This window comes from Chelonia mydas, chromosome 7, assembly GCF_015237465.2.
Source record: "Chelonia mydas isolate rCheMyd1 chromosome 7, rCheMyd1.pri.v2, whole genome shotgun sequence".
Classification (NCBI taxonomy): domain Eukaryota; kingdom Metazoa; phylum Chordata; order Testudines; family Cheloniidae; genus Chelonia; species Chelonia mydas.
Genome location: NC_057853.1, coordinates 90849913 through 90871131, shown reverse-complemented (window position 1 = coordinate 90871131; position 21219 = coordinate 90849913). Strand labels below are relative to the sequence as shown.

The following is a 21219-nucleotide window of genomic DNA, read 5'->3' as shown; positions in this document are numbered from 1 at the left end:
CCAGTTTCTATCATCACAAATTAGAACAGCCCTGAAGCTGAGGGATCAAGATTGTTCCTGGAAATAAAGAGAAATAGGTTCAGGATCAACACTATTTTACATTCTTGTGTTTCTAGCATGGTATGCATTGCAACATCGGTAGTTCAAGATAGAATATGGAATATTATTTTAGGGCTTTTTGGTGGGTACCTCTGTATTAGTAAGTCAAGCTTTCTTATTCATTGAAACATGCAGAGATTTAATAGAAGATTATGAACTGCTAGTGCAAAGAAAATGTTTCAATGGAAAAAATACTGCACTTAAATAGGTCAGACTTGGAAATTGAAACGTGTTTGATTTAATGACTACACAATTTCAATACATAAAAATAGGTACCCAGTAATGAACAAATGTATACAAACCAGATTTCCTTAGGTAATGTACAAAACAATTGTAGAGAGAAAAAGGGGGGTGAGGGAGGAGGAGGAAGGTTTTGTTGGATTACATTGCAAGACAAAAAACAAAATGTAGTTGAGCAAACAATGTTAAATGAGGAGATCAGAGGCTTATTTCATAAATACTGTGCAATGCTTTCATTTAACAAATACAAAAATTACAATTATTTAACTTAATGTCAGGAAATATAAAATGTAATTCAATGACAGTTCTCTAATTTATTTAAAAATGGATGCAAATATAATAGCTTTTAAAATTTTGAGGTAATATTACACAGTAAACCCAAAAAGCTTTTAATAATTAAAACTAAACCAAGGCAAAGTGCAATTTTATGATAAAAGATTAAAATGTAAAGCTTTTATCTTAATGATAGGCAGAAACAATGCTTCAGTTATTAAATGTGGGCTTGAGTCATAAAAATATTGACATGTGCATTTTTACATGAGAAACTGTAGAGCTATTAATTCATAAACAAAAATGCATAAGACAACTTTCCATGAATCACCCCCTCTAGAAACAAAAATTTTGCTTCCAGTTTACTTAATAAAAATATACATAATTCTGACTTCTAAAATACACCCACATTTTTGTGCTTATTAGTATTTTACCCATTTTAAATGTCTTTTTAGTTCAGGCAGTACAGTGGTGAAGCAGTGTGATTTGTGTAACTGATTCACTTTACATTTTCAGATTAAAAATATAATTCTAGAGTGGTATTTTTAAAAGCAACAATTACTGGCCTAAATATGCTTCCACTGAAGTCAATGGTAGTTTTACCACTCACTTAAAGAGGAGCTGAGTTAGGCCAATTCTGAATGCTTTCAAAAATCCTACCACTAATCTCTATTCCTAATAAAATAAAAATGGAAAACCATCACTACCTTCTTTAAGGATCAGAACAGAATGAAATGTGTAATTATTTACTAAAGGATTAATGGCATTAAGGTTACAGAGTAGCCAGATTAGTTTACTAACCAATGTAGAAATCTGCTGGTTGTGTGTAAGTAGTATAGAAAGGAAGAAATAGCCAGAATAAGAAAAGTATCAGAAAAATTACTATATATTTTGTTATTGCAAATAAGTTCCACTGCAAAATCTATAGAACATACAGTAGGTATTACTTGATGTAAAAAAATACAATATACTATACTGTATGCTGCTACTGTCTCAGGTTGTGAATAAAAATGGACTTGTAATTATGCCTGCATTTTACAACCAGTTTCTTCCTCAGCTCCAAATTTGCTAAAACTTTCAGACAAGAATATCTTTACATTTACTTTATTAGTGTGCAGTGAAAAAACCAAAACATTGTCTAAATACCGACCTTCAAGTTAAATGAAAGATACAGCATTTTGATATGTTCTTGTATTCACTTTTGTCATAGCTTACTCTAATAAACTTTTAGTAAAAGATTTCTAGCATAAAGTTGTTGATCAAATGACAGCATTGTACACAAGTTAAAATTTTAATATTTTTCCATGTGATGGGGATATCACTTATTTCTGAAGTGATTCAAAGAGATTTAGAATTTACCTGTTAACATCCAATTTCTTTAAGTAAGCCATGGTTACAAAACTACAATATCTACAGCCAAACTGATTAGTTTGCTGCCAATTTCATAAGATTTACATGCAGGTTGTTTAATACTTAAAGTTTGTCCTTGAGTCCAGTTATACTGAAAATAGTACTTTTAACATTCCTGTACAAATCAATTCTGTTGATCTGTAAAAGCTGAATATATAACATCTAAAACTGTGTATTTGTAAAAATAAATCTTTAGCAATTAATGGCACTATCAAAATTCTATTTTTCCACAGGCAGTTATTTACATGCTTTTTAAATATCCTGCTTAATTATTTGATAACGAAAGCCAGAACATTAAAACTGTATACATTTTATCTAGGCTATAATTGCTTTATGTCTCAATATGAAAATATGGCCCCGTGTCTCACATGAATGGCAGTTATACACTTTGCTACTGCGTGTATTAATTGAAGACATTCTGCCACTCGGCTTATCTAATCAATAAATCTTTTATGTTTCCTTTCCCAGTGGAACATGCATCCGGATGTAAATTATGATTAATTATAAAGTGCTCCAAGAATAATCAGACACAAAACTGTAACCTGGAATTTGTCACCTCTGGCAGCTTTCTTCTGTCAAGTAATGCAGCATTCTGTATTTTATGAAAATTACTTTGTGAAAAAAAAGAAGCAGTAAATGTATTGCCATACAGCAAAAACAAATGCACTTTGCATTTAAATAAAAAAATCATGTTTTAAATTGGATAAGACTGGCACAGTATCAAGAGACTGAAACATGAAAAGCTTAAAGGCACAATAAGAGGAAAGTGAGTGCTACATAAAAAATCCTGTATTTTAAATCTTTCACATTATTCTAGACCAAAACCTTCTGCATTTGAAATTCCAATGATCAGCTTCTGCTTCAGTTCTTTTTTGCTCTTGTAAGGAGGGAGGCAAAGCTGGTTGAAGCAGGTGTGGGCCACAGGTAACCTAAAAATATTTAAAAAAATAATGCACCATTTGTTTTTAACATAAATTTTATAGCATTAGGATATTACCTGTATTGTTTTAATTTACGTGCATTATTTTTAAAAAACGCACATGAAGAAAGTGTTACTTACCTCACAGTAACTGGGGTTCAACATGTGTTGTTCATATGTATTCTATGGTTAGTGCACATGTGCCCCATGCCGAGTTTGGATTCTTTTCGGCCAGCGGTGTCCTTGTGACTCCCACCTCAGTGCACAAAAGGTGAGGAAACCCCAACTAACCCTCAGACTCTTTGCCAATACAGAATCCAGGTATTATGAGACCCTGTAGTAGTGAGGAAGGTGGGCTGTGGAATATAAATGGCTAACGCATCTTGAAGAACCACAGTTACTTTAAGGTAAGTAACAGTTTTCTTTTAGGTTAGTTGTCCATATATATTCCATTGTTGGTGACTCACAAGCAGTGACCTATATCACAGGAGGTGGGTGCTTGGAGTCTAACAATAAGATAGGTCTGCCAAAAGGAGCATCAGATGTTGATGCTTCATCTGTGGAGTAATGTTTGGTAAAATGTATGCATGGAATTCCGAAGTTGCTTCCCTACATATTTCTAGTATCAAAATGCTTCTTAAAAAGCTGTAGAAGCTGCTTAAGCCCTGGTGGAGTAACCTATAATTCTTCCTTGTTGGCATATGGCTTGGGAATGAACACAGGCAGGTGTATTACTTGGTTGAATGGAAGTCAGAGACTACCTTTAGCAACACCTTTGGGTTAGGCCTCATTGAAATATTGTATATGGAGGTTCTGCAGTGAGCATATGCATTTTTTCAACCTTGATAGCTGCTGTTATTGCAATCTGGAAGGCTGTTTTGATGGACAAGAGGGAATGTGTAGCTAGGGGCTCAAAGGGATGGGGAAGGGAAGACCCATCAAACCTGTCAGCACGAGGTTAAGATCCCAAGGAAGAGGAGGGTCCCTGACTGGGAGATATACCCTTATAAGGCTCTTCAGGAATCTACCTACTGTGAGGTGTGAGAATGCTGATTAGCTCCGAATCAAATGGGAAGATGGAAAGCTGAAATGGCTGTTAGGTGAACCTTAAGGAATTCAGAACTGTCTAAAAGCTCCCTAAATGACAGGAGGTATTTTAGTATTATATGCAACTAGACTTCCTGAGAAGTGCAGGGACCTTGTGTCTGAAGATTGTCTAGGTGGGCTCCCCACCCTAGACTGGAGGCATCTGTGACCAAGGCTTTCAATAGCAATGGCGGATAAAATGATGATGCAGCAGAAGCTGATGGTTTCCTTGTTTGGAATCTCTGATACTTCTCAGATGGGCTCTGCTGTGTGTGAGGGATGGTTGCCAGGGTGCTGGTAAGAATATTGAACAGGGAGCCATGAGAGTGAGTATGACTGCTGGGGTCCTGGTACGGATATTGAACCATGGGGGTCAAGGCATAGTGTCTCTCCTAGAATTTTGGGCTTTAGATGGTAGCAATGCGCTCTAGAATCCTTTTCTGGTGTGTAGGGATCAAAGGACTCCAGGGAATGAGATGGTCACCCCAACCTGCTATTGTCTGAATGAGAGGAGGAGAAAAACTACTACTCTTTTAATGGAGGAGCAGTACCAGCTCAGGTGCTAGGCAAGCCTTTAGTATGTTGTCTACCTGGTACCACAGATATGCCCAGTACTGAAGAGACAGAATAGTGGTTGGTACTTCAGAAGGAAGTTAGATGAACAACAACAATGGTACTGCAGAGGGTGTGAGGTCTGTTGACGCTGCAAAGGGTCTTGGTACTGAGCATGGTGGTACCAAGTGAATGTAAGAGACTGGTACCAGCAGCCTCAGTGACAAGTCAGTTCTGGATGATATATGATGCTTTGTGGGAGCTGGCTCTAGGATATGGTGACTGGTGTGGACTGGGTGCCAGAGAGATACCCACTCATTTGAACTACCCTTCTCAGTAGCAGAATGAGAGGACCTAGTGAGGGGGCACCTAGATCTGTGGCCCTTAGAGGTGCAATGCTCCTTTCTCCCCCAACCTCAGATATTTTACCAGCCAGAGAGGAAGGTCCCTTAGACATGTGCCTCAGAGAGCAGATCGAAGAGCAGACTGGAGCACTTTTGGAAGAGGACTGTTCAGGAATTTCATGTCCAGCCACTCCAATATCTGAAGAGGCATAGACCTCTCCAGTAAAAGAAGCTTCTTGAGAGTCTCTCTTCCCTTTGGTGTTTGCTTCAAGAATGATTTGCAAAATGGCACCTCTCTCAGGAACGTGCCCCTTTGCTAAGGCATAAACACCCGTATACCTATCATTAAGTGGTGTTACTGCCTCACAAGGACAATTCTTAAATCGTGGAAATTTCTATTCTGCTATAAGGACTAACCCTGGTTCCAGGTGAAGTTGTTTAGAGAAATTTTTTTGTTTTCAAAGAGAAAGGAAATGCTAAGTAAAAAGCTAATCCTAACATGAAGGTATTTACAAACAACAGAACGGGCACAGTGATCAAGAGGCTCAGCCACTGTTGAAGTTCCAACTTGTAGCCATGGGCACTGAGAAGGAACTGAAGGATGGGTAGGGTTTCCCTACCCTTAAACACTTAGGTGGGAGGCACAAGGACACTAAGAGCATAGGCATGGCCCCATATGGATATTGGTAGCCAAAAGAATCCAAAAATCAAGTGCAGGGGCTGCACACGCACCAATAATGGAATATGTATGGAATTACAGTTCAGCTCAGTTTGAGGTATGAAACTGACTGGACATATTGGCAAATTTCCAAAGCTAGATGTCTAAAGTTAAGTTTCTAAATTCATATTTGGGGTGGGATTTTCAAATGCTCTCAGAAGTGGCATAACTTTCTTTGAAAAATCACAGCCTTTAGGCCACTGAAGGCCGGGCTACAGATGTCAACAAGCATTGAGAATCCATGCATTTCACTAAAGTCAACAGGAGCTGCGGGTGCTCAGCATCTTTAAAACTCAGGCCACTTTCACTACGAGGTACATATCCAATGAATGTAGGAGTTTAATATTGGACACTCAGATTTGAAAATTTTGGCCATTACTACGGCCTGGATCTTGTAATATGATCCATGCAGGTGGATCCTTATGCTTATGAAGAGGCACATGGAAGCCAATACGGCTCTGCATGGGTGCAAGAATCTGACTGCAAAGATGACACTGTAGGAATAGGGCCTACATTATTTTAACATACACCCTTTATTTAAAAGCTACTACTCCATTTTTAAATTGTGCCACTGCACCAGACAACAGGAAGATATGTGTTGCGTGTACCCAAATATATGTAAGATCATATACAATTTTGAGAATTTAAAAATGGGACCAAGTTAAGAACAGATTAGCAGTCAGCTCTCAATTTTCTTGCCTTGATATTCCTTTAACATATTACTGGATTCATGAGTCAGTTGATCTAAAAATCAGTAGAAGCATTATAATATTATGATAAGGCCAATTACAATAAATGAATTTTTGAAAAAAGATCTCATGTACTGTACTTATTTCAAATCTATGATTACTTGTGATGCTGAAGACTTGACAATGCAAAGTGGAACCAGGAATTTCTGGTGATAGTAAGCTTCTTTATATAGCTCTCCAAATTAACTGAGCTGAATTTCTCCTAACCTTCTGGAGAAAACAGCCATCCAAAAAACTAGCTTGCTAGTAAGGAATGAGAAACTTCCCGCATGAGTTCAAAAGGATATAAAAGGTTCTAGCAGAGCAAACAAATATTTAACCTTTAATTTCATGTTACAGACTCTCTTGTTTCACCTACAGAGAAGAAACTCTGGACCATCTGTCCATTTACTCGATAGAGGTCCCAACGCAATGGTCAGTCTGTTCAGGGCTCACACTAAAAAGCTTGATTCAGATCAGCTGTAAGAAACAAGAGCATCCTGCCAGCTGCGGAGACTGGTATCCATAGTGATGAACACCCAAATGGATCCAGCAGGACTCCTGGTAAATATGGTAGTTTATTTTTCACCAGCTCAGCCCCAGTCAAGGACTAAAGCAAATTGCTTCTCTGAATTGAAGCATAAGGACCACTTGTATTAAAAAGCAGAAACTGGACTTCAGAGTTACACATTGCTTAGAGAGCTAGCTCTGTATTAGATGAACATCTGCTAAATTTGTGTAATCAATACCTGGTTTTAATAATATTTGTAAACCAAGCTAAAGGAACTAATATAGTTTCTCAATCAGTTTGCTTTTTCTTTACAGTACGATCTTCTGTTAAAATATTTAAGAATACAACTGAAAATTATTTACCAGTTAGTGGACGTTTCACTCTTTGAAATCTTGAAATTCAAATCAGCCATCCCTCCCACAGGTACTCTGTCACTTCCTGTAGTAAAATGCAGCAGCTTCTTTTGGAGATCAAGAGGAAATCCAAGTACTACCTCCCAAAAGTATCTACAGGATTCATTAGGGAAGGGGAGAGTTAATATCTTGATAAAAGCAATGTAAAGTTATCACTACACCCTAGGCTCAGATATTGTCACTTAATATAAAAATTCCCATAAATATATAGTTAACTGGTGAACTTAAAAGCAAAAAGTATTTATGTACATTTTCAAACACTGTGTTATCAAAAATGTGCTAGTGACACTCCTCTATACAACTCCTCCCCCCCACCATTATTTGGAGCCAGATTTTATAACTGGCATAGTGAGGCAAAGGGAAGAGATGTTTTGGCTGAGCTATAGATTACATGCCTGTATCTTACAAACCCTTATTTTTCAAATGTTGGTTTAGTTAAAGATACATATTTACATTTCTGTCTGAAACGTTATTTAAAACCTATTAGTTACAAGAAATGCCAAGGGTTACTAGGTATTACAGAAAGATCAGATGGAAATATTTTCTTCTCAATTTTTTATGCATTTTATATTTTGTGTATAGACAGTTGCCCCAGTTTGTGTGGCTCTTTCACACATCATCATCAGAGAAGAGAGAGAACATTTTAAAATATAGGAAAATAGTGTAAAACCACACAGTAGCTTGGTGTAGTACCTGAAACTGACTAGACTTAAACCAATTGTGTCCTTTTAAAGACACCTGGCATAGCTAAGGAGGTTCAACTAATATAACTTTTCCTACTAAAGGAAATAAGACTACAGTATTTTAATGTCATTTTGAGATAACCTTTTTAAAACTAAACTTATATCTTAGTACTTCATGACTATATTGAAATTCAGATTTTAATTGCTCCCATTAGTGCATCAGTCTATACTGTTCTTCTATATGAATATTAAGAAGATTAAAAATTAAGTCTACCGTATAGTGAGATCAGTTTTCAGGTAGCCATCATACTGGGTGTTTCTCTGTAGAGCATACATATCCAGTTCAGGGCTTCCACAAACAAGAATTTCAACCTCTTCTGGACGAAGTAGCTGCCAAAAAGTCATAACATTTGCTGGCAGAACACTTTTTTAAAAGATATATAATGATGCTAATACGATTCAGACTAAGAATTGAAAAATTAAATTGCAGATGTTTTGTTATGTATTGTAGACAAAGTATGTTATTTTCTTAAGAACATTTTTCATGGATAAAAGTTGATATGTGAACTCCAGTATTTACTATTTTGCAGGAAGATCAATTCCTCAGCGCTTAATTTTAAAATCCTGTACTAACAAGCAAGATAAATGTGGGTAATATCCATTAGTGTGTTGTTATTACTATTACCTTTATTCCCCTTTCCTCCTAATGTTTACACTTACTTACTTAGAGTCAGAGATTTAGGCCACTGAGTCTGATCTCCTACACATCCACAGGCCCTAAACTGAGCCCAATTACCCTGTACTGAGCCCAACAACAGTAAACTATTGTATGCCACAGCCAGAGAACAGGAAGGAGTGAGTAGCACTAATACTCAAGGCCTCTGCGATGGCAGGGAATTGATTAGGTTAGATATGCTCAGATGATTCTAACAATCGACATGCATGCCATGCTGCAGAGTGAGGCAAAACTCCCCATGATTCCCGCCAATCTAACCTGGGGACATTCATTCCTGAAAACAGAAACGGTGATCAGTATGACACTTAGCATGTGAGAAAGACTCACCAGCCAAGCATCTGAGAAGGAATTCCATTTATGCCTCATAGCATTGGCCCATCCTGTCAAGTGTCCTATCTCATACTTCAGAGGAAGGAGAAAAAAATTACAGAATACACCTCTGGGCCACTATGCCCAACCCCCCTGTCACAGCATGTAACCCCATCATACAATCCCACTCATAAATTTATCAAGTTCTATCTTAGAATTAGATTGCTTGCCCAATCTACTCCTATTGGGAAGTTCCTCTGATGGTTAGCAACTTTCTAATTTCTGAGCCTTAATTTGTTCATGGACAATTTATACTCATTTGTTCCTCTGTCAACATTTTCCTTTAACTTAACTAGCTCTTCTCCCTCTTTGGTGTTTACCTCCTTGATATATTTGTGCATACTCCCATCCCCCTCTCAGCCTTCATTTTGCTAGGCTAAAGAAACTAAGTTCTTTCAGCCTCCTCTCATAAGATAGGCCCCACATGCACTAATTGTCCTAGTAACCCTTCTCTGCACCTGTTCCAGTCTGAATATATCTTTCTTGAACATGGGTGAACAGAACTGTATGCAGTATTCCAGGTGAAGTCTTACCACTGCCTTGTACAATAGTGTTAATATTTCCCAATCTCTACTAGAAATACCTCTCCTGATACATCTTAGGATCACATTTACCTTTTTCACAACTGCCTCTCACTGATAGCCATAGCCATCCTGGGATGAACCTACACACCCAGGTCTCTCTCCTCTTCTGTTGCCTCCAAAGGCTGAGCCCCAGCTTGTAGTAGAAATTGGTATTATAATTCCCCAAGTGCATGTCTTTGAACTTGATATTATTAAATTTCATCTAATTTCTATTACCCCAGTCCTCTAGGTCATCTGGTTCTTTCTGTATAATATTCCAATGCTCCAGGTGTTGAGAATGGAGTCTTTACCCTGAAAACGCTACTAGTTTTAAATCTCTCCCCCTTCTTCCTGAAGTACTAGTGTGGTGCCTGCAAATGTAGGGAGCAGGGAACAAGTACGTATGAACCTGCGACACTTTAATTTCAGGACCCGAAAAGCTCCCAATCAATCAGAAGCTAGACCTTGGAGCAATTCATTGACATGCTGTTGGTCAGATTAGGAGCCCCACTACCATAAAGCCGGTTCCAAGCCACCTTAATAGGCTCTTCCCTGTCCAGGAAGGAATTAACTGTCCCAGTGACCAGAGGGCCTTCTGTTGCAATCTCACCAAATTCACGGCTCTCTGGTCAGTAAATGGGAAAGATACTCCTTGATTGGGATTTCTGGTTGTCAATCATATTCAATCTCCACTTATATCGTAAAACCCGTATAACCAAACCCATTAACTAAAATCCTTCTTCTGTGCTTAAATTAAACTTTATTGAGTAAGAAAATAAAGGAAGGCATGTACTCAGTAATGAAATGTGTATAATTTAACTCCTTTAATCTAATACAGATGTCAAGGGACTCCTGGCACTAACAGAGGATATTTATTACTATAGAAGTATGATATAATGAACAAGATAGGATAATTGATAAAGGGTGCTTACAATCCAGTTATGTTCTGTGATTAATAAGAGGTATTTGTGAATACAAATATTTTCTGTAATTTATAAAAAATGACACATTCAAAGATGTTTTTAACTCCTTTGGAAATGCTTGCTGGAACAGATGTTCTTAATAACAATAACTGGGGTTAGAAATCCCTTTAGCGTATCAATCATGTAAATTAAAATACCATAAAAATTCCATAAGTATTATTTAAATAAATTAAAATATTAAAACAGAACACACACAATCAACTGTGGGAAAGTAGTTTTTCCCCTCCCAACAAATAAATGTTCTTTGTTCTAAACCAGTATATAAAGGAATAAATTTTGAAAAGTTAGTTGGAAGTGAACAAGTTGCCATCTCAGTTATTTTTATATATTTAAAAAGAGAACAAGCTGCCATCTCTTCATAATTTACAGAGGGTAGTAAAGTATTCTTTCTGTATTCTGTATCATACTGTATGAATCTTTAACTAATAAGCTCTAATTAAGTAATTCCAATTAAGACAATTGTCTACCATCTAGTGTTGTTATTATTATTATTATAATATTTAAACATGCAACATTGCCCTGTGGCTACTTGCAAACTATGTGGCTGAACTATCAGGTTGCAGAAGTGGTGAAAAACTAATGGAGACTAAGCTCCAGTGTCAGCTCTTCTCCCTGCCAGTTTCTGATTGGCCCCATGGTTCATGAGAAAGGGAACTGATGTAGCAGCTGAAGAGGCCAGCAAAGACTGGAAGAGAGAAGAAGTGATGCCGGAGAAGTTATCAGATTCCTGCCCCCACTGTAGGGATGATCCATAAGTGGGGGGCTGAAATTGAGGGACCCAGAATGGCTTTTAAGATGGCTATCTGGCTTTTCTTCATGTTCTCTTTGAGTAAAACTGTACCCATTATTTACTCCCCTGTAAGTACACAAGACTGCACGATCCTCACAACCCCCTCCCAACGATCCAACTAGAAATGGGGGAGGGGCAGAGGAGGGAAGCCACCAGTATATCTGCCATTAGTCCTCATTTGGCCAGAACAGGCTTGGCTTTAGAAAACCTGCCCAAGGTAACTCAGGTCCTGGTCAGCATCACAGGTGTGCATGACAGGCAACCACTCTTTCCTCTACTACCTGCTGGCATCTTTTCTCACTTGCACATACTGAGCTTCCAGTTCCGATCCTCTCTAATGATCTAGAGATGTGTTCAGCTCAGTAAAGGGTTTAGTTTGGAGCCAGATCCTGCATGCACTGAAAAGAAGCAGTCAGCAGGGAGGAGGCACTGAGCAGCCACGAGGCACTTTTTGCAGCCAGAACAAGGTAGGTCACTAGGAAGAGGCAAGCCACGGGGAAAAGTGAGGGAGAAAAGGGACGTTTCAGGGGAAAAATGGGGAACAATATTATTTTCAAGGGATGGTTTTTCATGTCAGCCAGTGGTGTGGGGGTCTACTGAAGGATTTTATGTTCATTCTGCTGAGTTTTGGGTGACTTCTCTTTGCTTTTTCTCCCATTACTTTCTAAGATGAAAATAACCTAAAATTCACCAAAAATGCCCACAGAACTGTTTATTAACAGACCCTAGTAGTCCCACCCTTTGATTATAAGGATAGAATAAGAATAAGGATAGAGAGGGGAAGAGAATGGATTACACTAGGTGACACCACCTGGGCTATATCATGAGTAGGGTTGCCAACTTTGGTTGGATGAATTCCTGGAGGTTTAATCACATGACATTATCTTTAGTTAAAAATTAATCTTTAATTCCTGGAGACTCCAAGACAATCCTGGAGGGCTGGCAACCTTAATCATGAGAGACAGAGGGGCACCTCTGCAAACCTGCCACAGAAGAGGGGATCTAGCTCTGCACACCTGGGAATCACTGGCTTAAAACTAAAGACTAAAGTGAGGAAACAGAGGTTCCATTTGTAGTTTTATTATAGAATTGCAGTTTCTTAAGACAAGATTTTAAAAGATTGGTATATAAAGTTAAGGTTTCGAGTTCACATTTAGGCACCTAAATAAATGGCCTGATTTCCAAAAGAGATGAGCAGCCACTAAGTTTAGTGAATACTGCTGGGTGATAAGCACTTTTGAAAAACCAGGCCACACTGAATCCTAACTGTTAAAAATCCTACCCATTAGAAAAAAAAAAAATCTTGGCCTTAATCTGTTGCAAATATCTGTCTATAGAAGGGGGATCATACTGGTTACTTACTAGCAGTATTGTGAGAGGAAATACATTAAATATCTTTAAAGACCTTTAAGATTCTCCAATGAAAACACTATTCTTTCCAACTCCGTAATATTGCAGAGTCCTAAATATTAATGCAATTATATAGTGTTTTTCTCAAATAGTTTTCTGGTCATAAGAACATAAGAATGGCCATATTGAGTCAGATCAAAGGTCCATCTAGCCCAATATCCTATCTTGCAACAGTGGCCAATGCCAGGTGCTTCAGAGGGAATGAACAGAACAGGTAATCATCAAGTGATGATCCATCCCCTGTCATCCATTCCCACTTTCTGGCAAACAAAGGCTAGGGATACTGTCTCTGCCCATCCTGGCTAATAGCTATTGATGGACCTATCCTCCATGAATTTATCTAGTTCTTTTCTAAACCCTGTTACAGTCTTGGTCTTTACAACATCCTCTGGCAAAGAGTTCCACAGGTTGACTGTGCATTGTGTGAAGAAATACTTCCTTTTGTTCATTTTAAACCTGCTGCCTATTAATTTCATTTGGTGACCCCTAGTTCTTGTGTTATGAGAAGGAGTAAACAACATTTCCTTATTTACTTTCTCTATACCCGTCATGATTTTATAGACCTTTATCATACCCCTCTCCCCTTACTTGTCTCTTTTCCAAGCTGACAAATCCTAGTCTTATTAATCTCTCCTCATATGGACGCTGTTCCATATCCCTAATAATTGTTGTTGCCCTTTTCTGAACCTTTTCCAATTCCAATATATCTTTTTTGAGATGAGATGACCACATCTGCATGCAGTATTCAAGATGCGGGCATACCATGGATTTATATAGAGGCAATATGACATTTTCTGTCTTATTATCTATCCTTTTCTTAATGATTTCCAACATTCTGTTAGCTTTTTTGACTGCCGCAGCACACTGAGTTGATGTTTTCAGAGAACTATCCACAATGTCTCCAAGATCTCTTTCTTGAGTGGTTATATTCAGCAAGGCCCATTGATCACAGTGGGACTACTCATATGCTTAAAATTAGGCATTTGCTTAAATATTTTGCTGAATCAGAGCCTCTATGAACACTGAAAAAAGTCAGTTGAATTATTAAAGTTTATTTATCTAATTCAGATCAGTCATTTTCAATTCTTTGTCACAGATTTATAATAGAAGTAAACCAAACTTTAAGATAATATTAAATAAAGTTTACTATAAGACTTTTCATCTTATTCTTACCATCAATGCATATGAATCACAGACACTATGGAATCCATAATAAAAAGCTGCAAACTGTTTGTAGATTGATTTGTTGAGAATGAAGTCAACATAAAGCTGCACATATTCTAAAAAAAAACACAAAAAACATTTGATACCCTTTCTATTAGATATTAATAAAATTATTTCAGACTATCATTTAATGTATTATCTTAAACGGAGTTGAAATAATTTAAAACTTTTAAAATACATTTTACTTTACGTAGCATTATAAATAGAAAGTATATTAGCAAGTTCATTCTGAATTTTATTTTTACTACTCAGCTAAATAACAAAATCTATAGTTACAAGTGAAGTTTGGTGCATTGCAGTTGGCATACTTATATCTTTAGTGTACCTTTCCTATTCTGAGCCGTAACTGGAATTTTATCACCACCAGGCTTTAGGTTATAAGATTTTATGACTCCAAATTCTTCTTGAAAAACCTGGAGAAAGAGAGAAGATGGTATAGTACATGTAACACCTTTGGTCCATTATGGCAAATAAATCACTTATCAATAGTTTTGCATATTTCTGAGAGATTTTTAAAAATTATGCGTTATACTTTTTAGTATTTTTCTTAACAAACAAATACACTATTTAAAATGTGTTAGTTGTGTGGTAAGACTCAGATACCATGAAGGAGAAAGACGCAGAAAAGGATTTAGGAGATTAAATATATTAGAAGAAATAAACTCTCTTTTAATTGTAGGTCCCACAAAATTGAAAATAATTTAGGTTATAAAAATTCTCATACCAGCTGATAACAATATAATTCCCAGCTAAAGCAAAAAAGCCTTGAACTAGATTAACAAGCCTATGTCAGGCCTAACAACCGTTTTCAGGCTGTTGCAGGCCTAAACCCAAGCTTCCTTGGCTAAACTAAATCATTCCAGATTAGAGCAAGCCTCTGCTTAGTTTAAAACTCCCATGGCATACCAAATCTTTCATAACTGGATCAGGATTCTCTTTAAGCCAGTGTTCCAGACTGGAGTAAATCAAATAGTTAGTGCAAGCACTTGCCAAAAACTAGCTCCCAGATTAGGTAAAGTCTTTCAAATTAGGTAGGTCTCTGCCTAAATCAGGCTTCCAGGCCAACTTCAATCCCAAATTTACTAAATCCTCCAAAGCTACAGCAAGCCTCTGTCTGGGCCAACCTTCCAGGCTAAACTGACTCTTTCAAAGCTAGGGCAAGCTTTATAGTTCTTTAACCCCAACCCCACTGAACTCCAGACAATCAGCAATCACTCTCTATCATGGACTACTCTACCTATGAATAAATCTCCTGAGATGGACCAATAATTACTATAAACTGTAGAGTCTGTGTTCCTACAGTACCTGGAAGGTTGAATAAAAGTCTTCTTCAACGTTGTCTTCATAGGATAGAAGCTCACTTAGTCCATGGGCCAACTCCTGGGGGGAAAAAATTACTAAATTAGCTACAATTCCACCTTGTCCTTTTAAAGTACAACAATTTACTACTGAGAAACACCTTGGGCAAAATTGCACATTAAAGCATACTATACATAAAGCAACCTGTTACTCCACATGTGCAGAAATTATTTTTCAACTACTAATAACTATATTTTGAATTTTTCCCCTCACCAGGCAAAGGAACTTATTTCCAATATGTTCATACTGAATTCATCTTTCAAACATCAGCTACAAATGGACCTAAAAAAACTCTGTTAGATTTTTTTTTAAACAAATGGAAAAAAGGGAGATTTATCAGTAATCGTTCCCCAGATGTTACCTTTGAAATAAAGGTACAACTAAACAAAGAGCTCATAGAGAAGGGGCTGCTTCTGTATTTTGCCTACCACATTTATATAACACTTATTCCAGTAGATTAAATTTAGTATCCAGGTCTGTAATAAGTGAGCTGGAGTCCCAGTGCCACAGAGACTAAACTCTTATTCTACCAGGGGAGTGACTGCTTGGAATGCTTGCATCCAGAACATATGTATTTTGCAAATTTGTAGGGCTGCTACTTGAAGTTTAGTTTCCAGCTTTATGTTGTTTAAATAATCATGACACTCTTGACACTGGGGTCAAGATCAGATGCTAATATTGGGAGAGCAGCTCTTCAATTTAAAAAAAAAAAGTACTCCTTTGACACCACTTGGTTCTGTTATTGTATGTTATCCTTCTACAGTGGGGATTCAGAGGCATTTTACTGAGGGAGAAATGTATTTCTCCCACAATGCCCAAATAACTGTGATGAGCCTGAGTGAAAGGCTCAGTGTGTCCAGATGGTAACTAAATAGCCCATTCCATGCCCATCTTATGCTTATGTAACTTCTCTTTGTGGCATGAAGACACCATAGGCCAGATTTACAAAGGTAAATAGGTACCTAAACATGCAGCTATGTGCTTACTGGAATTACAAAAATATCTAAGTAGGTTAGGTACCTAGCTCTCACTCAAAGTCAATGGGAGTTAGGCACTTAACTCACAGAGTGCTTTTGTAAATCCCACTAGGCGCCTATCTGCATCTTTAGGCTCCTATGCACTTTCATAAATCTACTGTCTGGCCTGCGTATGTGTATCTGGAGGAATGCTTTGCCTCCCCCTTCCTCTTCAATATGACTGCAAGAGGAGCTATGACTCTCAGTATTCAAAAAAGGAACCTACTGATAGATAAAGTGGTTTCTTGGCAGGAAAAATAAGATCTGAAGATCTTGTCTTCAATTTATGATCTGATGGTTTCTTTGTTGGAGAAGCTGGACCGAAAGATCATCTCTGATTTCAAAGTCGAAGGTTCTGAGACTTCTGAAGAAAGGAGTTGAGCAGGTCAGACTTCAATCCAGGGGGGAAGTTTAAGACTGAGCTCATGCTTCTTACCCCTACCCTGGAATATGGTGCCACACAAAAAAATAATACTAATGCAAGTACCCATCAGCATACAAAGTGCCTTAATGATAGGGTAGCGACATCTTCCAACTGCACGGGGCACCTTTTTTTGATTCCCAAACTCTTTTTAGGATATGTCATCTTGTGCTGATGCAGATTTCAGAATATTCCTACTCAATTGTAGAAACTAACCCCACTACAATTATTAGAAATTAATCTGGCCATTACAAAACTTTTATGGGCTTTTTTAAACCATAGGAATGAAGACTAATAATGATCTAGCAGGTGGCTATAGAGGAACTGAGGTCAATTAAATGGCTGAGGCCATTTGTAACTTCATTGAGAATGCTTAGATCCAGAACTGACTCACGTACACCGTTGAGAGTTTTACTGCATCTAGTGATACCATGGATTGCAAAATATAGCACTGGTCTCTTAGAGTGGCGTTCTGCATAGTAAATTTCTTAGAAGTGAAGTTTCATGAGTTTGTGTGTAGTTTTGCTTTTTTAAACTCCCATAACTTAAATGGCAGAAGGGAAAATTTTGTTCAATCTTTTACAAGCAAAAAATAAATAAATAAGATCTTCAAGAAGAGAGAAAATGGTGAGTGGTTTGGAAAGCATATAAAAAAGGGGCTTATAAAATGAAATGTTTTGCAACATTTAAATGAAACAGAAGCACCCAAGCACCCATAAATGAAACCAATTATTTAAATAAACTATCCTTTAAAATACTGCTTTTTACTTACTGGTATAATATGACACAGGTCATCTAATGAAACATCACTGATGCCTACAGGTGTGTTCTGATCACAGGGAACAATGGGAGGACTCAAAAGTTTCTTATAACAGCAAGGTGGGAAGCGAATATCCAAGGTGATACTGTTATACACGGCAAGTCCCATAAGCTATACATGTCAGATGTTAAGTAGAAAATCATATTCTTATTATTCTTTTTAAATCACTTTTGGAAGAATATTTTACACTGTTAGTGAGTATTTTGTAAGTATTAAACAAAACTGAAAAGGCAAGAAAATATGTTCCTTTTTCAACATTTCTATCATTCTTTTAAGAGTCTACTGTCTAATGTAAGAATTATTAAACTAAAAAATATTAACATGATCAAATAATGCACTTCTATTCAACACTTGAATTGCTTCATACTTAAGATTCTAATACAGCATGAAACATTTTCTGAACTACTATAATATGGAAAAAAAGTTAAAATGAAACTATAGATATGGGTATCTTTAATCTAAAAAATTCTACAGAGGTCTTAACATACCAATGATTCCATAAAAATTAAACACATTAAGACAAACTTATGCTGACAGTGTAGGTCACCAGCTGGCCTATTCAGGCATATTTGGTGGGACTGCACAAAGATCCAGAGTTTTTGGGAACTATTAATGAGAAATCAGGTTGATTTTAGACATTTTTGTACAAATCAATATGATTACTGCTGTACCTGAGAAGTTAATTATCCATCAAGAGAAGCTGCCCGTCTTTTGTGGTTGTTACTGGTTACTGCCAGATTTGTTATTACATCCCATTAGTTTAACCTTCCTGTGCCAGGCAGCCAACTGGGTAAAGCATGGGATATTTTCCTTATACAAAGCTTAAATATAAGACCAGGCTATTGGTTTCCATTTACTAAATATGCCAGTTCTAATAAACAAATATATAAGCCATCCGATTTGCTGCCTATTCCACCAGGCTGTTTTTCTTTTTGTATTTAGCAGATTAAATCCTGTTTACTGTATGTATTCATTCTATTTGTAATGACTATACTGTTTAATGATTTTTTAAAAAAATTCAGTTTATTTATTGCTAATCATTTTGTTGACAAGTTATGTCATTTATAATAGCATTGTGAGTAACCTATACTAGATTATATGTCAACTGGTTTAACAGTCAGCAAGAAATTACTTTTTTCAACCAAAGATTCAATTTTACAGATGAAACTTTATGGTCAATGAACTATAATTATAAAATAGATTTTAAACTGGTTACCAATAGGAGTTCCATACTTTAAAAAAAATCTAATTCTTAATTTCCTAACTTTGGAGTGCTTGATTTTCCTGACTTTACATTATTTTAATGTAGTTTTTTGTATGTAATGTATATGTATACATACACACAATATGTATTTTCCTTATTTTTAATTTTCCTACAAGAATCACTAGTCAGTGTATTCTGTTTAGCTCTTTAAAGCAAAAAAAAGATCTTTTACTGAAAAATAAAAGCATAATAAAAACTAATTCTGATATTGTATATTTATACTTAATCAGAACTTCCTAGCTTTTTGTTTTTACATTTAGTAACTCATTAAAATACTATGCAGGTAGCACCTTCAAGTGGACAGCAAAGGATACAGCTCCAACCAATCGGAATTCAGAGTAGTTATCACATTTATAGCTGCTAAACCAGTGACAGTGTGAATCCTTGTGATATGTAAACATACCTGTGGAATGTAAAAATTATTTCACAACATTATTTATCTGCAATGAAAAAAATCCCCCCAAAGCATATATTTGTCTTATGCTTTCTTCATCCTTTTTTTAGCTAACAGTGTGTGTATATCAGTGAGTGCCTTCATTCTAGATACTTTCCTTCCTTTCCACAGCAGTACAGGTAGTTGTTTGGCAATCTTGAAGGATGCCGGCACATATTCACTGACACTAATGTCACAAGCTGTATTGCCATGTAAGGCATGGTTGTGGGCTGTCTCACAGAAATCACCAAACAACAGTGAAATTGACAATGTTAAAGTCAATTTGCTAAAGAATTGTATTTAAGATCCATATTTATGGAGCCAAAAATTAGAGTGTTAGAGTGAGTCAAAATTGCTGGAAAAAACAAGAGCAAAATATGTTCTAATAATGGTCTTGGGATATGTGATTTAGAAGTTGAGGAGACAGAGACCCACTGGATAGCGCAATACTGACTACCATGCTCACAATTCTCAAGTAAGGAGCTGGCCCTCATGCAGGCAAGTCCCACATCTATACACAATTATTGTGCTTCGGCTTACAGACACTGAAGGTATGTTTACACAGCAAAGAAAAACCTGTAGCTGGCCTTTGCCAGCCGACTCGGGCTTGGAGGGCTCAGGCTACGTGACCCAATAGAGAATATTAAAAAAAAGATCCAAGGTGGATGAGCTAAACATTTGAAAAACTAAAAATGCCTATCCATCCCTGTTTTTAATTAATCCTGTTTTTAATCTGTTAATCTTAAAGAAGTAAATTATGAGGACTCACCATAGTCTGGGTGAAAAATCTGGCGAATAAGGAGAAGAAACCATTCTTTTGTCAAGCCACCCATATCAAGACCAGCCTCCCCTACAAATGTAACTTTCAACTTTTTTTTCAAATCTGCCCTCTTCCGTGTCAGCTATTAAAAAATTAAAATTAAATAAATCAGAGACTCACAACATATTTAATATTACAGAACTTCTGGATAACACAAATGTTCTTATTTTATTTCTACAGCTATTATTTCGAGTGAAATATAAATCCATAAAGTTACTGAATTCTAATTCATAATTCAGGTTTATATGAAAATAACTGTCTAGACTGGGAGAGTTAGCTAATCATAATTGTTTGGCCGCTCTGCCTCCTGACTCATGAGGTCTCTGTCCAGGCTTGGAAGCCATCTTGGGAGTCAAGGCACCAAATAGCTCTCATCCATGCTCTCTGTGAGTAACTGGGTCCTGGGTATGGCAGCAGTGGGTTAAAAATTTGGGTAAGAAATTGGAAGAAGAAAGCCTAAAGTATTTAATAATTTTGGAGCATGTGTAATTCTGTGGGCAAGTTAATGATAGAAAGGTAAGTGAAGTGTCATTTGAGTCATTAAAATCTACGGAATCATAATTTCAATGGTATCACCTTTTTAACCGATGATGGCAATCAACTTCAAGCATTCCTTCCATTTATAGTAATCTGCAACCTTAAAAATATTAATCCAGGTATCACGTTCTGGGCATTAACCGATAACACATTATTGTCAGTCAAGAGCCTCAACAGAACTTCATGAGGGCTGCCACATATGACAAGCCTGTGTTAAAGTATAATTTAAAAAAATTATTTTTAAATATTTTCTTTAATGTATAGCTACATAATTGTTCCAGGCTTGTCCTGTTTGGTGCCATAGTGTTTGTTGGAGAAAGGACTTTTGAATGATACCCAACTTGACCCATTTCCGACCACACTGTATTATCAAAATGTCCACCAACTGCAGGACCTGGAGTGGGGGACCCATAAGAACATAAGAATGGCCATATTGGGTCAGACCAAAGGGCCACCAAGCCAGTATCCTGTCTACCGACAGTGGCCAATGCCAGGTGCCCC

General features: G+C 36.9%; 1 protein-coding gene across 4 annotated transcripts in view; it reads right to left on the bottom strand.

The window, feature by feature from the left end:
* Positions 1–314: 314 nt before the first annotated feature.
* Positions 315–21219, bottom strand: part of HECTD2 (HECT domain E3 ubiquitin protein ligase 2) — a 70838-nt gene continuing 49933 nt past the window's right edge. For all 4 annotated transcript variants that reach the window (XM_043552360.1, XM_007059410.3, XM_037904970.2 and 1 more), the window contains 9 exons: positions 20131–20263; positions 19243–19331; positions 17617–17775; positions 15354–15428; positions 14374–14461; positions 13998–14104; positions 8248–8363; positions 7240–7383; positions 315–2948 (listed from right to left, as the gene is read on the bottom strand). In XM_043552360.1, coding sequence (XP_043408295.1) covers positions 2828–2948; positions 7240–7383; positions 8248–8363; positions 13998–14104; positions 14374–14461; positions 15354–15428; positions 17617–17775; positions 19243–19331; positions 20131–20263 — 1032 coding nt within the window. In that variant the 3' untranslated portion in view covers positions 315–2827. The remainder of the gene's footprint in view (positions 2949–7239; positions 7384–8247; positions 8364–13997; positions 14105–14373; positions 14462–15353; positions 15429–17616; positions 17776–19242; positions 19332–20130; positions 20264–21219) is intronic.